At 40.0% G+C, this 23,926-nt stretch overlaps 1 protein-coding gene across 1 annotated transcript in view; it reads left to right on the plus strand.

Annotated features, from left to right (window-relative positions):
• Positions 1-23,926, plus strand: part of ARMC3 (armadillo repeat containing 3) — a 90,833-nt gene that overhangs the window by 63,002 nt on the left and 3,905 nt on the right. The window contains exons 12-18 of the mRNA XM_032426041.1: positions 2,832-2,968; positions 3,827-3,995; positions 6,607-6,704; positions 7,380-7,481; positions 7,921-8,016; positions 20,100-20,300; positions 22,369-22,531. Of these exons, the coding sequence (XP_032281932.1) occupies positions 2,832-2,968; positions 3,827-3,995; positions 6,607-6,704; positions 7,380-7,481; positions 7,921-8,016; positions 20,100-20,300; positions 22,369-22,531 (966 nt within the window). The remainder of the gene's footprint in view (positions 1-2,831; positions 2,969-3,826; positions 3,996-6,606; positions 6,705-7,379; positions 7,482-7,920; positions 8,017-20,099; positions 20,301-22,368; positions 22,532-23,926) is intronic.

Genomic DNA, 23,926 nt, shown 5'->3' on the forward strand with positions numbered 1-23,926 from the left:
ATAAACATACATGTACGTTGCAACTATAAAGGCAAAGGTAGAGAATGATTAACCCCAAATTCAAGAAATCCTCTTGAGGGATCAAGGGAGTGGATATAACTGAGAGGAAAAAACAGGGGTTCAAGGTCATTTAAATTCGTCATTTCTTAAGCTGAGCGGTAGACAAACAGGCGTGCCTTTACTACAGTGCGTTACATTATACACATGGGTTCCACATACTCCTGTGTTCCTTGTATATTTCAAAGTTTTAAAAACATAGAATTGCATTTTTTTTACAAGTGTATCATATAAAAGTGTCTTTGGTTCTATTCAAAAAGGTAATGTAAACCTACAAACATCCTTTTTTCTCTTGCTTTTGTCACATTTACTTGTCAGGCAGCACTCTCCAAACAGCCTAGGGCTTTGTTCCTCTCCCTCCAGTATAAATAACAATAGCTAACACTTACTGAGCACTTACTAGGCAGTGAGCACTGTGCTAAGCACTCGACAAGCTTTTAAGCGTCACTCCCTGCTGAGTGAGGAGCCCAACAGGGGGCTCGATCCCACCACCCAAGACATCAGGACCTGAGCTGAAACCAAGAGCTGGACGCCCAACTGGCTGAGCCGCCCAGGCGCCCCAAGACTACCAGATGTTTATTTACCATCTACTCTGTGTCAGGGACTATGCTAGGCTTCGGCAACACAGCGATCAAAGCGTTTTGGTCCTACCTCAATGCAGTCTGCAGAATAGTCCGTCTCTTTCCAGGAATATTGCAGCTGAGTCTCCTGCTCTCCCTACGCCTGCCACCCCTGCTTCCCACACTGCCTCCAGACTGATCTTTCAAATATATGACCCTCATCACGTCACTGCAAGTCCCCAGTGGCGCGCCATTGCCCCAGAGGAAAAGTTGAGCTGCTTAGCGTGATGCGCATGGGCTCCCAATGACCCACACCTACCCACCTGTGCCTGAAGCCTCTTCCCAGGCCTAACTCCATTCTCCAGAAATACGATACCATTTGTAATTCTGTCCATATGCTCTGTTCTCTTATTTATATGTCTTTGATTTCTCCTCTTGGAAAACTATTCTCACTTTTGTCCACCTGATAAAATCACACTTCTCCTTCAAAACCCATGTCAGCCATTCTGTCTTCCATGAGACCTTTCTTCAGCCCTCAAGCTAGGGAGCATCCTCTTCTATGCTTCCCTTACACCCTATGCATGCTTCCCTTGTCTTCTGCTTTGCATATATGGTTCTTGTATGAAAGACTATAAGCCCCTTGAGGCTTTAGGGAAATGACCCGAGAGTTTTTCTTCCCTGTGTCCATGCCATTAATAGATACCTGGCACAGAGTGCATACTTAATAAACAGTCATTAAATGAATGGGTAAATGAGTGAGGGAATTAATAAATGAATTAGATCTTTTCCAAAAGAACACATGGAGTTAGACTATCTTGTATTATACTCAGAAATAAAGATGTTCAGAAATTTGACTTGCTAAAGCCTAAGATGCTTCAAGTAAACTTTTTAAAGCTGTAATGTTACAAGTACTAAAGTGTGATCCCTGAGAAGAAAATGTCACTGGACATTGACGGAAAACCACTGAATCTGAATCAAGTGGATCATACCCCATAAGGGCTCTTGTCTTCAGATACTACACATAGAAACTGGTAAAATATGCTTTTTTTGTCCTCTAGGTTCAGATGATAGAATATTGCATTTCAGGCAGTATGACAAGAGCTCTATCAAATCTTTTTTTTTTTTTTTCCGGATTGGAATAATTTTATCCATGAATAATTACCTTTATTACTTGAATTTCCTTTAACGATGTAATTAATGTAGTTCTGTCCAATTCTCTTCTTATTCTTTTTTATCTCTTCCTCACTCCTTGGAGAATTGAAGAGAAGACGCTGTGCAGCGATAACAAAAATTGGTCTTCTTCTAGGGCATTGCTATGGTACTGCTTTGGCCACACTGACGATTTGGTGGCGGTGTCCAGTGACATGGGTAGCATGTCAACTGTATCAATTCCTCCTGCCCAGCCTTGGGGACCAGATTCATTCCCTATTACTGCTGTAACAAATGACCACAACATTGTGGCTTAAAGTAATAGAAATCTGTTATCGTATAGTATAGGAGGTCAGAAGTCTGAAAACAGGTCTTACGGGTTAAAATCAAGGTGTTGGCAGAGCTATGTTCCTTTGGGAGACTTTGAGGGAAAATCTGCCCTTTCTAGCTTTTACCACCCACCTCCATCCCTTCTGTGGCCCCTTCCTCCATCTTCAAAGGGTATTACTCCAATCTCTGCTTCTACACGACTCCTTTCTCAGCTCCAGGCACCCATATCTCCATCTTATAAGGACCCTTATAACTAAATTGGGCCCACCTGATTACCTGGGACAATCTCCCCATTTCAAACTGACTAACATGTCACATCTGCAAAATCCCTTCCAGGGAAAAGGACACCTTTGGGGGACCATCATTCTGTCTACCATAGGGCCAAATGAACAGTCAGTATTGATGAGCAGAATGAATGAACACAGGGAGCAAGAGGACAGGTTCTCAGTCTCCCTCCCATGCAAAATCACAGTGACCTCCATGCAAAATCACAGTGACCTCCCTCGGTTATTTGCCTGTGGCCTCCTCTTGACCTTGAACAGAAATCTGGTCTCCTGTCTTTAAGGTTTTGTAATAGACTGCTTCCCCCTAGATGTAATAAATCTAAATATCCTAAAGTGTTCTTACATAGTTAAAATCGTTTAACAATCAAGTGAGATTTTTTTTAAAAAAAAAAAAACATCAGCGTTTATATTCTGTACTCCCAGTGCATAAACTTTTGGTTTCCACGTTCAGTTAAGAAATTCAGGCGGCCTGGAGCCGCTGGTGGAGCTCCTGCGCTCTAAGAATGCAGAAGTGAGAAGGCACGCCAGCTGGGCAGTGATGGTCTGCGCCAACGATGAGCTGATGGCTGTTGAATTATGCAGGCTTGGGTGAGTGGAGCTGCCTGGAGTCTCCGGCTCAGAGGAAGAGCAGAAGATGAAGGAGCGCACTCTTTGGGCCCAAGGAAGGTCAGGCAGAGTCCACACTCCCGCTCGCAGGCGGCTGAGCCCTCGAGACCTGTGACTGGCTCAGCGGACCTTCCCTAGGAAGGGACGGCCTGGCGGGGCGGGAGGGGGGGGTCCCCTCCCATTCCCCCCACCTGGAGATCTCCCCAGCACCCTTACAAAACCATCTTTACCATCTCCCTGTCCACCTTTTCACCCTGATCAATGCCTCTCTTTCCCTCCCCTCTGCTATTGCTAGACAGCAACTCTGTCTCTCCACTTTTGAAGCGAAAATAAAATGGGTGAGCCATGACTGCATCTACTTTTTCTCCTGCCTTCACCCAAACCTCTCCATCAGAATTAGGCATTTAACCCACCCACCAAAGCAGGTCCTCCAGCTGCAGCAGATGAGCGAGTTGCCTTAGCGTACTGGCAAATAGGGTCTCAAGGGTCCACTGATGGGCTCATCCTATTTCTAACCATCTCTGTGTTTGTGCATATTGCCTGGTTAGCTGAAAAAGTTGGAACCCAATACTAATTTTGCTTTAAATGAAGAACTTTCCCCCCCCATCAAAGTGTCCTTTTCAGCTGTTTGAATATGAGTCACTACATGGCATATATATTCTCAAAAAGGACTGATTCATCTTCACAATTCTGTCAGTATTACTTTATCTGAAAGGGTGAGATGTCTTTAACCTTTCCATCTCAATTCTTCATTCAGGGTCTTGGCTGGGTATATAAATGAGAACTTAATATTGGATTGCTTGTTTAAAGCAAATCATGCTTTTTTTCTCTTATTGACAGGGCTTTAGATATCCTTGAAGAAGTTAATCTATCAGTAAGTCGAAAAAATAAATTCAGTGAGGCAGCTTATAACAAATTGCTCAACAACTACCTGTCTCTGAAATATAGCCTGACTGGCTATTTGTCATCAAGTAACATAATTAGTGACGGATTCTATGATTACGGTCAGGTAAGTGACAGCATTAATTTGTATTTTAGTATGTACGATCATTTCTTCTTTAGTCACAGTGCCATTACATTGCAATTTTTTAACCACCTCACAGAATGTATATTTTTATAGGCAGAAACTTGGGAATCAGAGCTTTATTCTTAACTTTGGCTGTAAGATCTTGCATTTGTGTGAGAGGGATCTAACTGTAATACGACTGGGAAATACGATTTAACAAGAATCTGATTACTTGTAGTAGAATCAGCTTGCTGAGGCTACTCTCAAGTTTCAGGGAAGATAGAAAAGAAGGAGCATTTTCTGTTCTATTAATTCCAGGGTTCAGCCTTAGTGATTAAGGATAGAAGTATGAGTGTTTCATTTTATTATAATCTAATTGAAATGAGCCAAATTGTAATACCAAATTTTAAAATGTAATATAGAAGAACGTCATTTAAGCTGCATTTTTGACTCTGATTTTAAAAACAATATACAGTGGAATTCAGAGTTAATGTCAAGAGAAATGGGAAGCTAAAAATTAGAATCTTAAGGACATTTTGGCACTGCTGCTTAAGCCAGCATTTTCCTTTCTTCTGGAAACCAAGAGCAATAAGGAGAACAGGAAAACAATTTTTAAATCTACAAATGCCACTTTAGGCAAATCTAGGAAACAGATATGATCCACAGACTTCATTAAAAAAAATGTAGGAGTTACTGAAAATCCCTGAGATCAGGCAGAAGGGGTGCAGGAAGAGGAATGAAAAGGGGGAAAAAAATAAGCCCAGAGTGGGACAAGCAGCTAGTGGTGCAGGTCTCAGAAAGTGCCATCCCTGCCTCAGGTGAAGGGAGAGCTCAGAAGTGCAAAAGCCAAATGCTCTGTTTGCTGGGCAGGTGCAGGACCCGAGGCCCTGGGATGGGCAAGGCTAGGAGCAAAAGCCAGTTTGGACCAGTTTGATTCAAAAAAGCAGAAGAGATAGGGCCATGAAAGAATCACATAGCTGAACCGTATTTGCAGGAAACACTCTATCATGGTAATCGAATCGGAGACATTTTTAAATTTTTTAATTTTTTTTAAGTAATCTCTACCACATGGGGCTCGAACTCACCACTCCGAGATCAAGAGTCACATGCTCTACCGGCGGAGCCAGCGAGGCGCCCCTAGAGACATTTTTTTTAAAGATTTTTTTAATTTATTTGTCAGAGAGAGAGAGAGCACAAGCAGGGGGAGCGGCAGGGAGAGGGAGAAGCAGGCTCCCCGCTGAGCAGGGAGCCCGATGCGGGACTCGATCCCAGGACCCTGGGATCATGACTTGAGCCAAAGGCAGACGCTTAACTGACTGAGCCACCCAAGCGTCCCGAGACATTTTGAATAATGAAAAATGACTAGCCTAAAACTTGACTCCTGCTCTTCCTTCTGCTTTCCCCGGCTGCCGCCGCCACCATACCTATCATAAGACATACACACACACACACACACACACACACACCCCACTGAGAAATCACTGCTCCAAGAAAGCCCGTCTCATTCAGTGAATTCAGAGAATTCTCTGATTCCTTCATTCAGTAAATATTAAGTTTCTAATATTGTAGGTTTGAAGATATCAGTAAATAAAAGACCTAGATCTCTACTTTCACCACCCCAGTGAGAAGAAATAGACAATAAACAGTAAACATGACAAATAGATAAATAATTTATATCACATGATCAAAATGATTGGAGCTTTGGGGGGAAAAGTAGAGCAGAGGCAGGATAAGGGGGTTCTATAGTGCTGCGTGGGTACTGGGGTTGATGTTCATCGTGATTTTAGAAATTGTGGTCAGGGAGGTCTCACAGAGAGGGATTCCCCTCTCTGTGAGCCAAAGCTAGAAGGTTGGGGGACTTAGGCGTGGGGATGGCTGGGGGAAGAGCTTTCCAGGCAGAGGAATATGCATGCCTGGCATATTTAAAAAACAACAAGGTCAGTGTAGCCGTAGCTGAGTGAACCAAGGGGCAGACCAGTAAGGACTAAATCAGAGAGGTAGAGACCAGATCATGTAAGTCTTGTAGACCATCGGAAGGATTTGGGCCTTTATTCTGAATGAAGTAGGAAAACTTGGCAGAGTTGTGGGCAGAAAAATAATATGATCTGTCTGATTTTTAAAGGATCCTGGAAAGTATCTTGGATGAGAGAGGGATCTAACTGTAATACGACTGGGAAAAGACCCCAGAAGGTGGTGTGGCCTGACCCCCCTCAGCAGGCTGGTAAAATTGCTAATATAGGACCTAGACTAACCTATTTTTACATATCCTCACAACATTTTTAGTCATCTGTTGAGTAATCAGTTACTCTTACAGACAACAAATTCTCCCTTATATATACATTGCATACATTGCAAACTCCCTTATGTTTACATTGCAAACTCAACTGCTTTTGGGGGCCAAACTGATAATTATGGTGTGAAACAGCTGAGAGTATAAAGCAATACAGATTGTGGGGAACTGGAGGCAAGATGCCCACAAGTTCAAGTTCCTCTTTCTAACTGTGCATATGTGTGTGCGAAATTACATTACTTCAAACAGCTGAGAACATCAGTATTCATTTAAAACAATATAATCCATGTGGATATTACTTTTTCTTTCTTAAATTATCTGTAGATAAATCCCGGCACCAAACTTTTGCCTTTGAAAGATCTCTGCTTACAAGAACCAAGTGATCTACGTGCTGTACTCTTAGTTAACAGTAAATCTGACGTGTGAGTCTCTTGGGGGAGGAGGGATGCAGGGAAGCGCATAATGCTTTTTGTCTGTACATCATCACATGAATATATAAGATTCCCAGGACGGTATCTTTTTGCCCCCCTGTATTTGGCATCACCCTGAAAACGAACACCAGTCCATAAACTCATAGCCTGACATAGTAAAGGCCATGAAATCACCGGCAACGTGGTTTTTCCTTTGATTCCCTTTTACCACTCAATTCCAGATGTATTTCTGTAGTCAATGCTGGTAACATGAAGTAATTGAAGGAAGTGTAAGCAGATAGGAGCAAACCAAAACGAATTATGTTTACAGGACTCTAACTGCTGCCCAGAGGTGTTTTTTTTTTTTTTTACTATAAAATAAGAAGTAAATAGTACAGCTAAAAATTAAAGCTTCAAAATGCTTCCTTAAAATGGTCATGCATTACCTATGTATCTGTCATAATTTATTTTATGTGATGTATTTTATAAAAATATTTCCAGTTCCAGTTCATGAACAATATTCTTTTTGTCTTACCTTCACCTCTCCTTTATGTTTTCATTCTATCACTGTTAAATGTCATCTCCAATTATGATTTTCTGAAAAAAAAATCTGTTTTGTAGGACAAATCCAATATTGACAAATGAAGTATTTTAACTTGTATATAATTCAAATACATAAAATTTTAGTTCTCCACCTCCATCTATGGAAGATAAGTCATCAGATATTGGTTATGGACGGAGTATTTCTTCCTCATCTTCTTTAAGAAGAGCAAGCAAAGAAAAGACGAAGTAAGAAAATGGTATTTTGTCTGTACTCAAATAATTCTCCCCTCAACCTGGGAGGAAGAACAAATTTAGGTTTTAGATTGGGGCAACTTAATTCTTTTCATTCTTCTAGTACTATAATTTCATAATTGCCTTTTTAAATTGCTGTGGAAAAGATCTCTGGGAAAAGTAGGCTTTCTGTGCTATTTGCTGTGAATCTCCAGTGAGCCCTCGAGCACAGGACTTAGGAGCTGTGAGCCGGCTCTGTTCGATTTTCTGTAGATGGAGTCATGCCTGGTGCCCGGCTTCACGTCGGGGAAGGGAGCCCAGGCATGTCATGGCAAAGAAACATGCCTTCTAAATGACGAAATGCCTTGCAAATGTAATATTTTATTATTTCTCATATGATTGAAATCGATGATGAATTTTTCCTTGTCCTTAGAACAAATATTTTTCATTTTAGTACTGGATTTGGATCTCCCACAGAAGACAAATCGGAACCTACTTCTGGACGAAATACTGCTCTTAGCAAAAGCACCACTAAGGAGAAAAGATCAAGGTAGGAAATGCAGGACTGTCTTCTTTTCCTAAGGATAGTCATGTGAGGTTTTGATTCCGCACCAAAGTTGGTGAACGGAAGGGGTGGCCTTTAAAATAGGAAGCTTTTCTTACCGAATCAGGATGTTGGGTAGGAGGGGAGACTCATGAAATGTAATTAACAAGTCACTTCATTTTTGCCTCTTGCAATCTCTTGAAAACTTAACCAGAGTGAATTGCTTCTCCTGCCTCTGGGTGAGAACTCAGGTCACTTTGATCAACTATACAGTCCTACAGACACTTGAATTCGAAAACAGCAAAAGTAGTCTCTAGCCAGTCATTTAAAAGTCCAACCCTGTGTCATGATCAAGGTAGAATGACCCCCTGCCCTCCCCCGGCGGCTGCCCTTGCGGATGGTGAGCCCCACACGCAGGAGCACGGTCCTGTCCCTCTCCGGCTTGTGCTTCTACCCCGCCTCCCCCCCGCTCGCCCAGAGAAACCTCTGACCCCTCAGGAGGCAGCGAGAGGAGGAAAGGGAAATAGGACCCAGCTCTTACTTGATGGAACAATTAGAATGTGGTTTCATGCTTTTTAGGCCTGGCATGTTTTAAACATGCTTTCCGTATGTTTACGTATTTTTAAACCCATTATTTCTCTAATGAGCACTTTCGTGGATTCCTCAAAAACCCACTTGGACCTCTTGCCACACTCCGTGACCCTTTAATTATTGTTGACTTAAGCCCTTCCGAACCACTGTGGTATCGGAGGCTGTTTGGCAGGCATTTCGAGTATCCGCTCTCTAAACTGAGACCGCCCCCTACGGCCTCCCGAGGTCTGGGCGGTGGTTTGCTCTCCTCAGACCTCAGAGCGGCTGTTTCCCTATTTCTGACTTCCTTCTCTGTTGTAAGTCTCCTTTGCTCGCTCTTCTCATCGCAGCTTCTTAACTGCTCCTATTGTTCCAGGAATGATATTTTTTGCCCTTCCCTCCCCTCCCTTCCCTTTCACCCGTCTCGTCCCCACCCACCCCTCCCTACCCCACCTTTCCCTTCCCCCCCCCCCTTTCCCCCCCCCCCCCCCTCCCCTCCCCTCCCTATCCTGCGCCCCACCCCGCACCTTCTCTTCCTGTCTTTCCTTTCCTCCTTTGGCTTCTCTGTGCTTCACCTCTACTGCATGGAGAGCTCCTTGAGGACAAGAACATGTTCTGATTTGAGGAATTTCTCTTCCCATCCCTAGTGTTTAGCCCAGGGCTTGGTGGGCATACAGAGGCATTCATGTGTATTCAAGAGAATAGAAATCTGAACGGTTGCAGGAAAAGGTTATTTTTGACAAGGTCCACCCTTATAAACTGTGTGTCTGAGCAAGTTGGTTTCCTTCTCTTTGCCTGAGTCCCCTCATCAGTAAAATGAACAGAACATAGGGTATGGTGAGGAGTAAAGAAATTAGCACGTAGAAAGTGCATAGAGCAGTGCCTGGCACAAAGTGGACGCTCAACAAATGTTAGTGCTGTTGTACGAAACGGTTGCAAGGAGCCCAAATCCACTCAACCCTTGCAGGGATATAGAGGAGTCTCCAGAGTCCAGCGCAGGAAATGCAGCCACCCCCTAAAGGACAGGAGCTCGGATGAAGTCAGTAACTGTAGGGACTCTGTCTCTCTCCCTCTCTTTTTCTCTCTCCACTGCGGGTATCTTATTTACAGATGCTTTGTTATCCTCCTTGACTTTCTTTTGATTACCGCCTCACCCATAACCGTGGCTTATATGTGACTTTGGTTTGCCAGGGGACAAATCTGGCTCTGATTCCAAGCAAACTTTCAGTTCTAAAGCATATTTGTGCATATTCAAGTGCATATTGGCCAAAGAGACCATCGTACCGTCATAGGCCAAAGTATTGGCTGGCTTTGAGGCAGGTGTCTCCCTTTGGTCTACCCAGCCATGGCCCTGGGGAAGAATCGACCTTCTGCCCCCTTGATAAGGGGAGGGTAGGCCACTTGTCTGATGGGTGACCATTACATACATATTGTACTTACCATCATCAATCAAAGCGTATTTTTCCCTCTGCTACCTCTGATACCACATCAGCTTTAATCTTTGGTGATGCTGCTATTCTTGGCAGAATATCATCTATTTTTCTTACAACTTAGTCTGGTTCTTAATCCTAAATCTTTTGGGGGAGAATGGGCAGTCCTACTGGGTTGAAAGTTATTTTGTGTACTTGTAAATATCAAAATGCTGATCTTCAGGGAGGCAGAAAAAGAGAGAAAGGGGGAAACAAATCATGAGAGACAAGATCTTAACTATAGAGAACAAACCGAGGGTTGATGGAGGGAGGGGGGTGGGGGATGGGCTAGATGGGGGATGGGGATGAAGGAGGGCACTTGTTATGACAAACACTGGGTGTTACAGGTAAATGTTCAGAGCACTGAACTCTACTCCTGAAACCAATATTGAACTGTATGTCAACTAACTAGAATTTAAATAAATTTTTTAAAGTGCTGATCTTCAGATAGCCATGGGTTTTTAATTACAATATTTGATAGTTTGATTTTTCTGTACTACTTGGAAGCACTCACATCTTTATCTCATTTGATCCATACCTTCTTCTTCTATAGATAAGTCTCTTTTTTGGCCCTTTTTGCTATATCCTCATCTACCCATCACAACTACCTTACATGTTGACATGCTCCAGGATTCTTCATTTACTCCCTTTCTCACTCTCCATGGTTTTAGCTACTGCTGACAGTTAGATACACCTCTCCGGAGTCCAGTCTGCTCTCTCCTGCTACCCTGTAAACAATGTGTTCCAAATGAAACTCATTGTTCCCCCAACTCCCAAACTTCCTCCTCTCTTCCCTAAGCTGATGAATGTTACCCTCTTCCCATGCAAGTGCTCAAGCCTAGGAATCGTCTTAAAGTCCTTCTTCTTTCCTCCCTACACTGAATGAGTCTCAGTCCCGTGCACTAGATGTCTTCAATGTCTCTTAAGTCATGGTTTCCCTCCATTTTCAGCTTTACCTCCCCAGTTCAGGCCTTTGTATTATATCTCAAGACACTGACCTCATTATTGTAAGATTCTTCTCCCTTTTGTATAGCCCTCCACAAACCCATCCTCCATGCTACCCCCCTGAGTTACCTTCCCAAAATGAAAGGCTGATGATATTACTCTGCCTAAAGCAACGATTCCCTGTCTTCCTCCAGATGAAGTCCAAACAGCAACCATGGCATCCTCTGTAAGAATCTTACAAGTCTTGTATGCACAGCAAATTCCTACTCTTCTTCATTCTCTTTATACATTTTGTTTTTGTGAGGCATTCCCTGGTCACCCCAGGTTAGGTATTCTCTTTGCGTTCACTGCTTCATGAATTCAAATAATCTTATATATAACCTGAACTGCTTGGTGTTGATCTATTTGTCTTTCTTACTAAGCCACGGATTACTTGAGACCTGGGACCAGGACTTTTTCATTTTTATAGTCATAGAGCCTAGAATAATATCATGAACACCAGAGACAGTAAAGAAACATTTATCGTTTAAGTATTCACAAATTATTTAAAATACTGAATGCTTGTTGTTGAAAGGAATAGAGGTTTGACTCCCTCCCAATATGCCCCAGGAGAATAAGTAAACAAATGAAGATAATTATTTCTTCTCATACCATTTCCATTCTCCTCCTTGTCCCTGCATCTTCTCCCCCACTTGAAGATAAACCCTGATGTACTCCCAACATTCAAACAGATTGTTAGCATGATGGAGAACACACATTTTGCATCCAGACAAAACCGGTACTTGGTTTTCTTATCTCTAAAACGGAAATGAGTCCTGCCTCACAGACGTGCTGTGAGAGTAAGTGAAACAATGTTTGCCCAGTGCCTACACCATTGCCTTGCATACTTAAGTGATCAGTGTATGTCCAGTCCTTTTCCCCTCCTCAGTCCTGGGTCCACTGGGGGGATAGATTGGTCATAATCTTGTTGTCCTGTTGTCTGTTTTTTGATAAACCCTTCTCGTCTTGTGACTTATTAGTCCTTTGGATCCCTGGAGATAGAGTAAAACATTTTAACTCTATTCATCTGAGAATGTCATAGAGAATGTTTAATGTTAACAAAAAGTTACTGAGAGATACTGACAAAGAATGATGAGCCATCTTGGACCACAAAGTGGCTAAATTCTTGAAAAGAAGAGGAGAGAAAGGATGGGAAACAAGCAAATCAATTATGCATGTGGGGTGGCCTAATATGGACAAGGAAAGAATGATTTTTCTCTTTCTCCTCATGAATATTGTCACCATATGCTCCATGAATTAAAATCCTAAAGCAACAGGCTCTCACTGGGTGACCAGTAATCAGATTATTTTTGTGTGTGAAGGTTTCAGTTGTGCTCTCCTTTGCGGGAAAACACTCATGGGAGAGGTGATCAGTTTCCTTTCTATCCAGCCACTATCTTGATACTTTCCTAGGCTTCACTGAAGCCAACAAATCTAATATGCCCTCTAAAGCTTTTCTTTATAAAGACCATTTCCCTTACGATAACCATTTACTGTACCTATTTGTAAATGTATTGTAAGTTCTATGTGTACTGTATTTTTGTATTCAGACCAATTTTCATAAATATTTAAGTTGACTGCACATGAGTTTATTACACACACTTAAAAGTTTATTGCTTTCCTGTCTCCATTTTGTTTCCTTCCAGTCTGTTCATCTCTGGAGTCTTTTAGAAATTTACACATGTACCTAAACATTTCTGCTGTTCAGTCTTAATCTTCATCATAATGACTTCCTAAAACATTTTTATTTTTAAAATAATTTCCCTCAAGCTCTTCTTTTTAACCTTAGCTTAGCCATTTTTTCCCTTCCCCCCAAATCTTTACTGACTGCAAAAGTCTTTCAGAAATAGATATTGTCTCTTAATCACACTTAACATCTTAATCACATTTAAATACCTTCTCACCTTCTTTTCTTGAAATTATTCATTCATTCAGCAAATACTTACTGTACTAGGTGCTAGGAGTTGTTCTAGTGTTAGAGATATAGCAGTGAACAAAACCTCTGTTTTCAAAGAGCTTACCTACTGGGACATTGACAAATAACAAAATAAACCACACACACACACACACACACACACACACACGCACATGCATCCTTCTAAGCCCAGAATACATTGTGTGTCCACCCTGTATGATACTCTCTTCTCATTCTTTTGGAATAGAATGGGTTGAACAGGATGCCCAGTTGGGATAGATTTCTGGAACATCTTGAGTTTCTTATTTTTATCACTCATGTGGAATTTATCGAATGCTACCAGGCATGGTGATTATTTTCCATAGACCAAAATCTTCCCACCTAAATTGAAAACCCGTGTGGGCCAGATTCGTGACTTATATTGCTCCCAGCAGCCTTGCCTTCTAATTTATTTGTTCAAATAGTTGATGGTGTCAAAAAGGAGCAAGTGATTAAACTCTGAAAATGTCAATACACAATTTGGAGCCAGACAAATCTCTCTACTTAGCTGCCTACCTTCTCATCCACCTATGAACAATAGAAAATATCCTTACTGTTTTGGATTCCCACAGTAAGTCTCTGTTTTCTGAGGTAGTTTGGTTCAAGCCTCTGTAAGAAAGTTAAAAGTTCTGCTATCCTTAATCACAAATTGATGTTCTTTCTGAGGGTTAATTTTACGAGCGTTATTTTTGTAATTTCTGAGCACTTGTTCCAATATTTACTTAGAGATGAAATTCCTTCAAGCATTAAAGCCCTTATTAACACAACTGGGCAGACTTCATGGGAAAGAGGTCCAGATGAAATACTTCTATATACAACAGCGGAAAACTACAGCTCAGGAGCTCCAGTAAATTATCCCTTTTTAATCACTCAATAAGATTGCCCTCCGCGATGCACTTAGCCCTATGTGCTGGCTGGCATCTTCTATGTGCCAAATGATTCTTTCTCCTGGCAGCACACTCAGTGAGAAATACACCTGCTTTGTTTTACAGGTGTCTCTGAGTCAGACTGTTAAATATTATAAAGCTACCCTGTAACTGTAGGAATAGGTAAACCTAAATATGCTTCCTGCCATTCTAATTGACCTTTCCAGTGGTAGTTCCCAGCTCACGAAAATCTTACTATGGGTGTGAAGATGTTCCATTTACAAAAAAGAAGAAAGGTTTTTAGATGGTAGAGCTGGGAAATACTAATTTTTGCTTGGAGATTTTACCGTAATATATGGTGAGTACATTTCATACATGATTAAGCTCTCTCCTTTACTTAGCTACAGTCAATAGAATATTGAATTAGAAAATATAAAACTTGGGGCTCCTGGGTGGCTCAGTCAGTTAAGCTATCTGCCTTCGACTTGGGTCATGATTCCAGGGTCCTGGGATCAGGCCCTGCGTCGGGCTCTCTGCTCAGTGGGGAGTCTGCTTCTCCCTCTCTCTCTCTCAAATAAATAATAAATTTTTAAAAATATACAAAACTTTTGTATTTGTTATGATTATAGAGTTTTGTGTAATTATCCAAAAGCATTTAATAAAATTATTTTTGTATTTTTTCCTCAAAATAAAGAGAAAACTCACATGACCTTTAGCTGATCCCCACCTTTCACCCTATACTTCAAGAAATACTTAAAGATAATTCCTGCCCCTAATTTACTGCTAGCGGAACAGAATGTTCAATAGTTGCAAAGACATAATTTAGGAAATTCACCTGAACTAGCCCCATTTTCTTGGCTGGTGGGGATATATATATATAATTATGGCCGAGATTTATTATAGCAAAAGATATAATACAGGAGATGCAGGGAAAAGATACACTTAAGCAAAGGCTATAGAAGTCACACAGAGGTGTCCTTGTCTTCCCTCTCTTTCTGCTAGCATAGCATAGGATGCAATTTTCTTGTGGGAGATAGCTCCGCCTAAGGAAGCCCACCTGAGTCATGGGATCCAGAATTCATACAGGTGTAAGCTCCAGTCTCCTATAGGGAAACTCCAATTTGAATGACGGTACATTTCTCTCAGGCTAGAAGGAGGTGGCATAACATTTCTCAACTGCTAAAGGAGTCAACCACGTGTTCTCTCTCTGGGGAGACTACCCTTTAGTAATGAAGAGGGGAAAGTAAAGACATTCCCAAGTGAAGGAAAACAAAACATTTATTGCCAGCAGTTCTACCTTTACGTATTGACTAGTTACTAGAAGTTCTTCAAACAAGAAGAAAATGATGAAAGAATCTGGAAGCATCAAGGAAGGAAGAAGGAATAGCAAAAAGAATTGAAATATGGGTACATACAATAGGCTATCTGTTTCCTCATGAGTTTTATAAATCATATTTGATGATTGAAACAAAAATGAAGAGAGGTAAAGAGAGCTAAATGGATGTGAGGTTTCCACACTTCCCTCAAAGTGATAAGATGTGGATACCAGCAGACTGTGATAAGCCATGTATGTATACTAAAATTCTACAGTAACCACTACAAACCAATACAAAGAGCTACACTCAAAAATGGTGTAAATAAATCAAGATGGAAAACTAAAAAATGTTCAGGTAACCAACAGAAAGGCAAAAAAGGAAAAACAGAGGAATAAGAACCAATCAAAAGGCAGAGATTGACAGAGTGGATTAAAAAGTTATAATGGAGGGGCACCTGGCTGCCTCAGCCAGTAGAGCATGCGACTCTTGATCTCAGGGTTGTTAGTTCGAGCCCCATGTTGGGTGTAGAGATTACTTAAAAATAAAAGCTTAAAAAAAAAAAGTTATATGGAACTATATGCTGTTTAAAGAAACTCACTTTAAATTCATTGATATAGGTAGGTTGAAAGTGAAAAGATGGAAAAAGATACCATGTAAACATTAACTTTTTAAAAAGCAGGAGTGGCTCTTTAATACATAATAAAGTAGACTTCAGAGCAAAGAAAATTTCTAGAGACAAAGACATATGAAAAATGGATTAATCTGTGAGGAAGACACAATGATCTAATATATAGCACCAAACAACAGAGCCTCAAATACATGAAACAAAAACTGATAGAGCAGAAAGTAGAAATAGACAAGTCCAAAATTATTGTTGAGGACTTCAACACTCCCCTCTGAGCAACTGATAGAACTACTTGACCTGAAATCAGCAAAGATATAAAAGATTTGAACAATACCAGCAATAAATAGGATCTAATCAATGAATTATAGAACATTCCACCACTAACAACAGAAAACACATTTTTTCAACTTCATGTGGAACATTTACAAATACCTGGGGTCATAAAACAGAACTCAGCAACTTTAAAATAATTGAAATCATACAGAATATGATCTCTGACCCTTATAGAAACAAACTAGAAATTAACAACAGAAAGACAAGAAAATCTCTAGATGTGCAGAAATTGAATGACACATTTCTAAATAATCTATGGGACAAAAGTCTCAAAGGAAGTTTAAAACTACAAAGAACTAAATGAAAGTGAAGATGTAGCATATGAAAATTTGTGGGATACAGGCAAAGCAGTTCTAAGAGGGAAATTTATTTTACTAAATGTATTAGAATAAAAGGGAGGTCTTGAGTCAGTAAGCTAAGCTCTTACCTCAAGAAATTAGAAAAAGACAAGCAAAATAAACCCAATACAAGCAGAAGGAAGAAAATAGTAAGGAGCAGAAATCAATGAAATTGAAAACAGAAAAGCAATAGAGAAGGCCAATGAAATCAAAAGCTGGTTCTTTAAAAATGTCAGTAACATTGATAAACTTCTAGCAAGACTGACAAAGCATAAAAAAGAGGATATGTAAATTATCAATATTAGAAATGAAAGAGAGAATTATCATCACAAACCCTACACACATTGAAGGATAATGCTATGAGCACTTTAATTCAGCCACTTAGATGAAATGAACAAATTCATCAAAATCTGCCAACTATCAAAACTCACCAAGGATGAAATAGATGACCTAAATAGTCCAGAACTATGAAAGAAACTGAATTCATAAAACCCTTCCTAAAAAGAATCTCCTGACCCCGATGGTTTCATTTAGTGAATTTTGCTAAATGTTTCGAGAATCAATACCAACTCCAAACAGTCTTTTCCAGGAAATAAGGGAGAATGTTTCCCAATGTATGATACCAGCATTATCCTAATGCCAATATCAGACAAGGTGTTGTACAAAAAGAAAATTACGGCCCAGTATCCATCATGAATACAGATGTAAAAGTCCTCTACGAAATATTAGCAAATCAAATCCAGTGATACATAGAAAGAATAATTCATCTAAGAGGAGTTTATCCCAGGAATGTAAGGCTCGTTCAATATTTGAAAATCAATCAATGTAATCCACCATATTGACAGTATAAAGAAAAAAACCCACATGATCATATTAATTGATGCAGAAAAATAATTTGACAAAATTCAACATCATTTATGATTAAAAATACAACTGTCAGTGAAGTAGGAATATAAGGGAACTTTCTCGACCTGATGAAAGGCATCCACGGGCTGGGGGAGGGGGGGAGAAACAACTGATTATATCATACTTAATGGTGAAAGACTGGATGCTTTTCTGAAAAAATCATGAACAAAACAAGGATAACTATTCTTATCACTCCTATTCATCACTGTATCCTTATCACTCCTATTCATCACCTACACATTGCAATAAGGCAATTTTTAAAAGTATAAAGACTGGAAAATGAGGGGGAAAAAACAGTTCCTATTTGCAGACAACAAGATAGTCTGAATAGAAAATCCATAAGGAGTCTATTTTTTAAAAAACCTCTTAGGACTAATAGGTGACTTTAGCAACAGATCAGTATATCAGGTCAAAACATAAAAATCAATCATATTTCTATATGCTGGCAATGAAAAATTGAAAACCAAAAATTTGTTGAATACCATTTTTAACAGCTTTAAAAATGAGATATGAAATATCTCAAAACATATATTGAGAACCATCAAACACAAAGGAAATCAAAGAATCACTAAATAAGTGAAGAGATATACCATGTTCATGTATTGGAAAACTCAACATAGTAAAAATGTCAGTTTTCCCCCAAACTGATCTATAGATTTGGTATAATTCTATCAAAATTCCAGCAGGATTTTTTTAGATATAGACATGCTAAATCTAAAACCTTTATGGAAGGGTATATAAAATAATTTTAAAGAAAGAATAAAGTTGAAAAAATCTCTCGATTTAATGATTTATGATAAAGTTACAGTAATCAAAATATTGGTAAATGTGTCTTATGTGCATTCTAAGAAGAATTTCCCTTTTTTTGTGTCTGTTTTAACCAGCAGTTGACCAAGTTGATTTCTTCTTTTTTTTTTTAAGTTGTGTTTATTTAAGTAATCTCTACACCCAACGTGGGACTCGAACTCACCACCCCAAGATCAAGAGTCACATGCTCTGAGACGTCAGGTGCCCAGACCCAGCTGCTTTCAATCTTCAACAAGTTTCAGCCAGTGTTCTGTGGGTTGTCATTCCACTGTCAGCCCAGTTTCCAAAGGCTTTGCCGTGCTATTTGGAGCAGTCCTGACTGTGTGCCAACTAGTGTCCAGTTTAGGATTTGGGTGGTGGTCACTCCCATCGTTCTATCCTCAACATCTGTGATGTACTGTTTAGGGTCAGAACGATATGTACACAGCTTGGGGGTAAGCCTAAGAATTCATAAATAACTTGATTTTTTTTCCTGAGCTTTTCCCTTTTCATGATCTCCCTTGTCTTTGTTGGTTCCTTGGGGGGTTTTTTTGGTCCTCAAGTCGGAAAACTTTATTTACCCTGCCCTGCTATACTCTGGCCGTGACTGCCCCTATTATCTCCAGCCAAGCAACATGAGGACTGAGCGAGTATAAAGTTATTTTAGGTTCTTATGAGATGCTGATGTCACCACTGCTGCCACAGTCACAGGATTCCTTGGGGGCTGGGAAACAAGAGAATGGAGGGAAAAAAAGAAAACAACAAAACATGGCTTTCCTCTACTCTGTGTCTTTCCTGTTTCTCAAGAGGGCTTCTCCTTGAACTCTCTCTGTGCTGATGCCCACTTCCAGGATTTTGAGCTATGTCTAGAGAATACTGGAGAAAAATAAAAAGATAAACTCACCATCTGTTCAGTAATTCCAGAGACCTTCTCGGATCTTCCTGCTACCATTTGCTTTTCAGAGTCTTCAAGTAGCTGTTGAATCCTGTCCAGGTTTGATGGACTGTATTCAGTAGGAGAAACAGGGTTAAATGTGCCTACTCCATGTTACCTGGAATGAGAATACATGTCATTGCTTTTGTTCAACTCATAAATTAATGAGGGAACCAGTAAGATGTTAATATTGGTCCAAAGGACATTTGAGGAGCTAGGGATTTATATCCAATTTAATTAAAGAATGTTAGAAAAAGATGGCTGAGTTACATTAAAAATAAACCAAAAACTGGTTACCATCCTACAGGACAATAAACTATAACCTCTGGCCATATCTTCTCCATTGACAGAAATAATGTGCATCTCTACTAAACAAACACTTACATGTTAGCTAGCAAATTCTCTAAGTTTGAAACGATTAATTCACAGAATATTTTAATTAAACAATATCTTTACAAAGTACATTCCAGTTTTCCTAAGTACAGAACTAAGTACATTTCCCTATAAAAACTTTAGGTAAGTCTTCCCCTGCATGACATGAAAATTCCATGCTAGCCTTATTTTGTTTTGCCTTTTTTCCAGGTTTTGGGTCATTTTTCTTAAAAACAGTGATTCAAACTCTTCTTGCAGAAGGTCTCACCTGAAGCAAGAGATGATGTAAGACTGGCTTACACTCCCTGAGGAGGCAACCTATTTTTTCCCAATTCAATAAATGTTTATTACATACCTACTATGCACCAGACATCTGGCTAGGCAATTGTACGCAAGACCAGTATATGATTTTCATAATATGTATCAATCATGTTGTGTTCTCTTGACAGTTAATTTCTCTTACATAATATAGAAACCATAAAACTCTATTGTTGTCATCAAAAATTTGAAAACTGCACATGATACGGTCGTTAAGGTATAAAATACTCTCTTTCTGGGGTGCTCTTCAGATGAACTTGGAGTGCAGTTAGTGCCTATTCATTTTGTGACTTTGATTGCTGCCGTTTCCTCTCAAAGGAAAGACCGAGGGAAAAAAGAAGAGGAAAAAGTGAAGGAGGAAGAGGAGTTTGCGGCAGCCCCAAAATTGGCCGGAGAAGGGAGCCCTGATAAAGAATGGTACCCTCCCTCCGACCCGGGCTTCTGTGTTTATGTGTATGAAGTGACCAAGTCAATATTTCCCATAACCAATATTAAGGAGCAGATTGAGGCTCTTGCAAAGTAAGTGGTCTCTATATACATCGGCATTTTAAGTTTCTGAAGCAAAGTTTTTGATTTTAGTGGTTTGCATTTCTTAGCCCATTTTCAGCTAACGACATTGTAATTACTGCACCCCCACTTCTGACCTTGAAGCAGAAACATAATAAATTGGAAAAAATGCCCAATTTCTATTTTAGGTCCTATTTCCGCCAAGAATCAGAGCTAGGAGCTGGAAATTGCTTAAAGAAAAACACTTTTGTCATTTTCTCCAGCTAAACCATTAAAGGCATCGTTCAACGTGATCCTGAAGAAGTTAGGAATGAATCAAAAGTTTGAAAATTAAATTACTCCAAAAATAAAAAAAGAAAGAAAGAAAATTAAATTACTCCTTAGGTACCTGGGGTGCTCACAATTTAACGAAGCGTATTGTGAATTCTTTGTAAACTCACAAATTATTTTCTTTTTTTAATTTTTTCAATTTGAATTCAATGAATTAACATATAGTGTATTATCAGTTTAAGAGGTAGAGTTCAGTGATTGATCAGTCTTCTATAACACCCAGTGCTCATTCCATCACGTGTGCTCCTTAATGCCCATCACCAGGTTACCCCATCCCCACAAATTCTTTTCTGATACAAATAACCGTCGCTATTTTTAGGTCAGACAGATGTCTGATATTTTGCGTTTCGCGTTGCTCTCGAGTGTGGTTGTGAGCGTTCTAAGAGGTGGCTGTTTGGGCAGGCTAGACGCTCTGTGTGAGCCAGTGATGTTGCCTTCTTAATTAGAGCATTTAATGTGAGTCCACTAAGAGACATCTGAGAACTTGACTTGGTAGCTGTAAGGGGTTAGGAATTGCAGGAAGTGGAGGGTGGCCTCCATAACTGGCACCGACAACCAGTTAGTGAGCTACTGGATCCTGCAACAGCTGTAGTCTCCACGGGAGCTTGTGTCTATTCCAAGTAGCAGTGCATTGCACTCATCAAACCTGGATGTGACAACTGCAAGAAACACAGCCGCCAGATCATTGACTTCTTGTCAGCCAGAACTGGAAGAGAACATTTTTGGCGACTGAAGTTTTCCTGATGTCCTTGAGAAGTGATGACTCGAGCAGAACTCTGATTTAGCTCATTTCAGCATTTGTCAGATGTCCTCATGCTTTGTTCCTATCAGAAATACTTTTCATCATTCCCAAATAATTGTTTTTTTAACCTGAGCCCTTTTCGAGGCGAGATCCAGAGATTTGTCCCCGTGCCTTTGGTTTCCCACATTCATTACAGGATACCTGGCGGGGGTCCGTGCGACAGCTCTCTCCCCGCCCCTTTCTCTGTTTTTCAACGTTGTTCTTCTTTGCTTGATTCTACATACAGCAAGAGGAAATTCTTTCTTAAAATTTGCAGTTCTGCCTTTACTCCAAGATGTAGTAGGCTTCATCAGTCGACAGAAGATTTTTGCAGGTGTGTTTATTGACTTCTTCAGGGAGAGCCTCAAATGAGGAGGAAACCCCTAGGCAAACTATACCACCCAACTTCCTTAGTTTTCCTTCTGCCCCCTTCCTCTCTCCTCTCACTTCAGGGTTACATAAATGCCTCTAAATAAAAAAAATAAATAAAAATAAGACAACTTAAAAGGAAAAAACTTATAAAACTTGAAAATATTTGGGAATCCAATGGGAAAATTTCCTATGTGTTCACATTATCTCTGAGTTCAAATTCCTTAAAAGAAGGACCATATGTTAGTACAATGCCTTGGATTTCAGATTGAAACGTTTGAAAATACTTTTCAAGAGCAAGATAGAACTTTAAGACTGCACTGATACAAATTTAGTGTGATATTGATTTGTATCTTGTTATAAATATCGAAATTAGCATTCATTTCTTCCTTTGTGTTGAATGAAATTGTTAGAATTTCAGTTTATACATGAGAGTTTGAAGACAGTAGGCATAATGTTAACACGCTTATAGTAAGTTTAAAAAGTAAAGCCAATGATAAAAGTCAGAGGAAATATAGTTTTCACACATACAGTTACACTCAAAGCATCCAAAACGAGATATTAAACTTGACTGATTTGATCTCAATGTAATTGACACAGGTATGTGGCAGAAAAAATGGGCGGTAAAGTGTCAAAAGAGAAACTACATGATTTCAGCTGGGAACTTCATATAAGTGAACTAAAATTTCAACTTAAATCCAACGTTACACCAATTGGACTGATCAAAAAAGGAATCTTCTACCATCGAGCTTTGCTTTTCAAGGTACTTAAGATGTTTTGCCTCACTTGCCAGTAGGTACAAATGTTTGTCGTTATTATAATGGTGTGAGCCGTCGGCTAACACTTAACTGGCTAATATCAATCCTATCGTTTAGAGTTACTTCTATTTGAGATATATATGTAACGTGTGTATTTGCCAGACTATCGGAAGCATATTCATTCAACATTTATCGTACATCTACTATAGGCCAAGGGCTCTCCTAAGGTCTGGGAATATAGAGATACTAAAGTGGCAGCCCCTACCCCAGGTGCCTAAGCCCGACTTGTGGGTTCTAAGGAGATGTCAGGGAAAGTTTCAGGGGATGAAGTGATATGCAGCCTGAGTATTAGAGGCTAAGTAGGATTTCAGCAGGTAAAGAAGGAAGACAAGAGCATTCTAAACAAACCAATATTTTATACAAAATAACTGGAATGAGAGCCCCTGGTCCATCTGAGGAGTGTAGAGTAGTTTGTCTGGATGAAGGAAAGAGGAGGGGTTGGATGAGGCTAAGGGCCAGATCACAAAGCACCATGTGAGTTTGCACTTGATCCTAAAATCTGTGAGTAGCCACTGAATGTTGTTAAGGGGAAAGCAGCAACATGATTTTGGAAGACCGTTCAGGCAACAGAATGGGGAATCAATTAGAGCAGGGGCAGGACTGGAGACAGGAAGACCAACTGGAAGGTCATTGGAGCAAGAAATACAGGTGACCTTTACTAAAGCAATAGCTGTGAAGACGTGGAAGAAGGTGTGAATTTACAGGGAGATTTAAAACAGTTGGGTGTCTGCCTAGGTGTGGTATGAGGGACTGCATGAGAACAAAGTGATTTTCAGGTCCTGGGCAGGGCAACTGGTAATGATGGCATTATTCACTGAGATGGGGACACTAAAGAAGGATCAGATACGAGAAAGAGGGGGTGATTTTTTTCTCCATTGTGTCAAGTGTCTGGAATACAATAGGAGCTGCAAAAATGGTTTCTGAACTCTAGACTGAATGTATAAGATTCCTATCCCCTCCCAAATACCTACAAACCTCTTTACATCCATGTATATCTTGCTTCCAGTTCTAAGCGAATTCTATCTCTAATCCAAATGCCAACCTTCCATATTTTCTTGGATTTCTTGCTTTATCAAATTTTCTCCTCCTTAAATCTCTTTCTCTCTATTAGCTGTTTTTCCTTTAAAATCTAAAGTTAAGTCTGTACTCTTTGAAGAGGAAATAGAAATCTTTTCTCATCATAGCTACAACTACTCCTATAGCTCCTATTACCATGACCACCATCATTTTGAGCTACGTGTCAAGCACCTGATAAATGCAATTGTGAAGAGTCTCACAAATGCCAAAGGTTGAAATTACTACCCTTGTTTGAAAGACAAGAAAACCGAACTCAAAGAGAG

This window comes from Phoca vitulina, unplaced genomic scaffold (genome assembly GCF_004348235.1).
Source record: "Phoca vitulina isolate PV1807 unplaced genomic scaffold, GSC_HSeal_1.0 scaffold33, whole genome shotgun sequence".
Classification (NCBI taxonomy): Eukaryota; Metazoa; Chordata; class Mammalia; order Carnivora; family Phocidae; genus Phoca; species Phoca vitulina.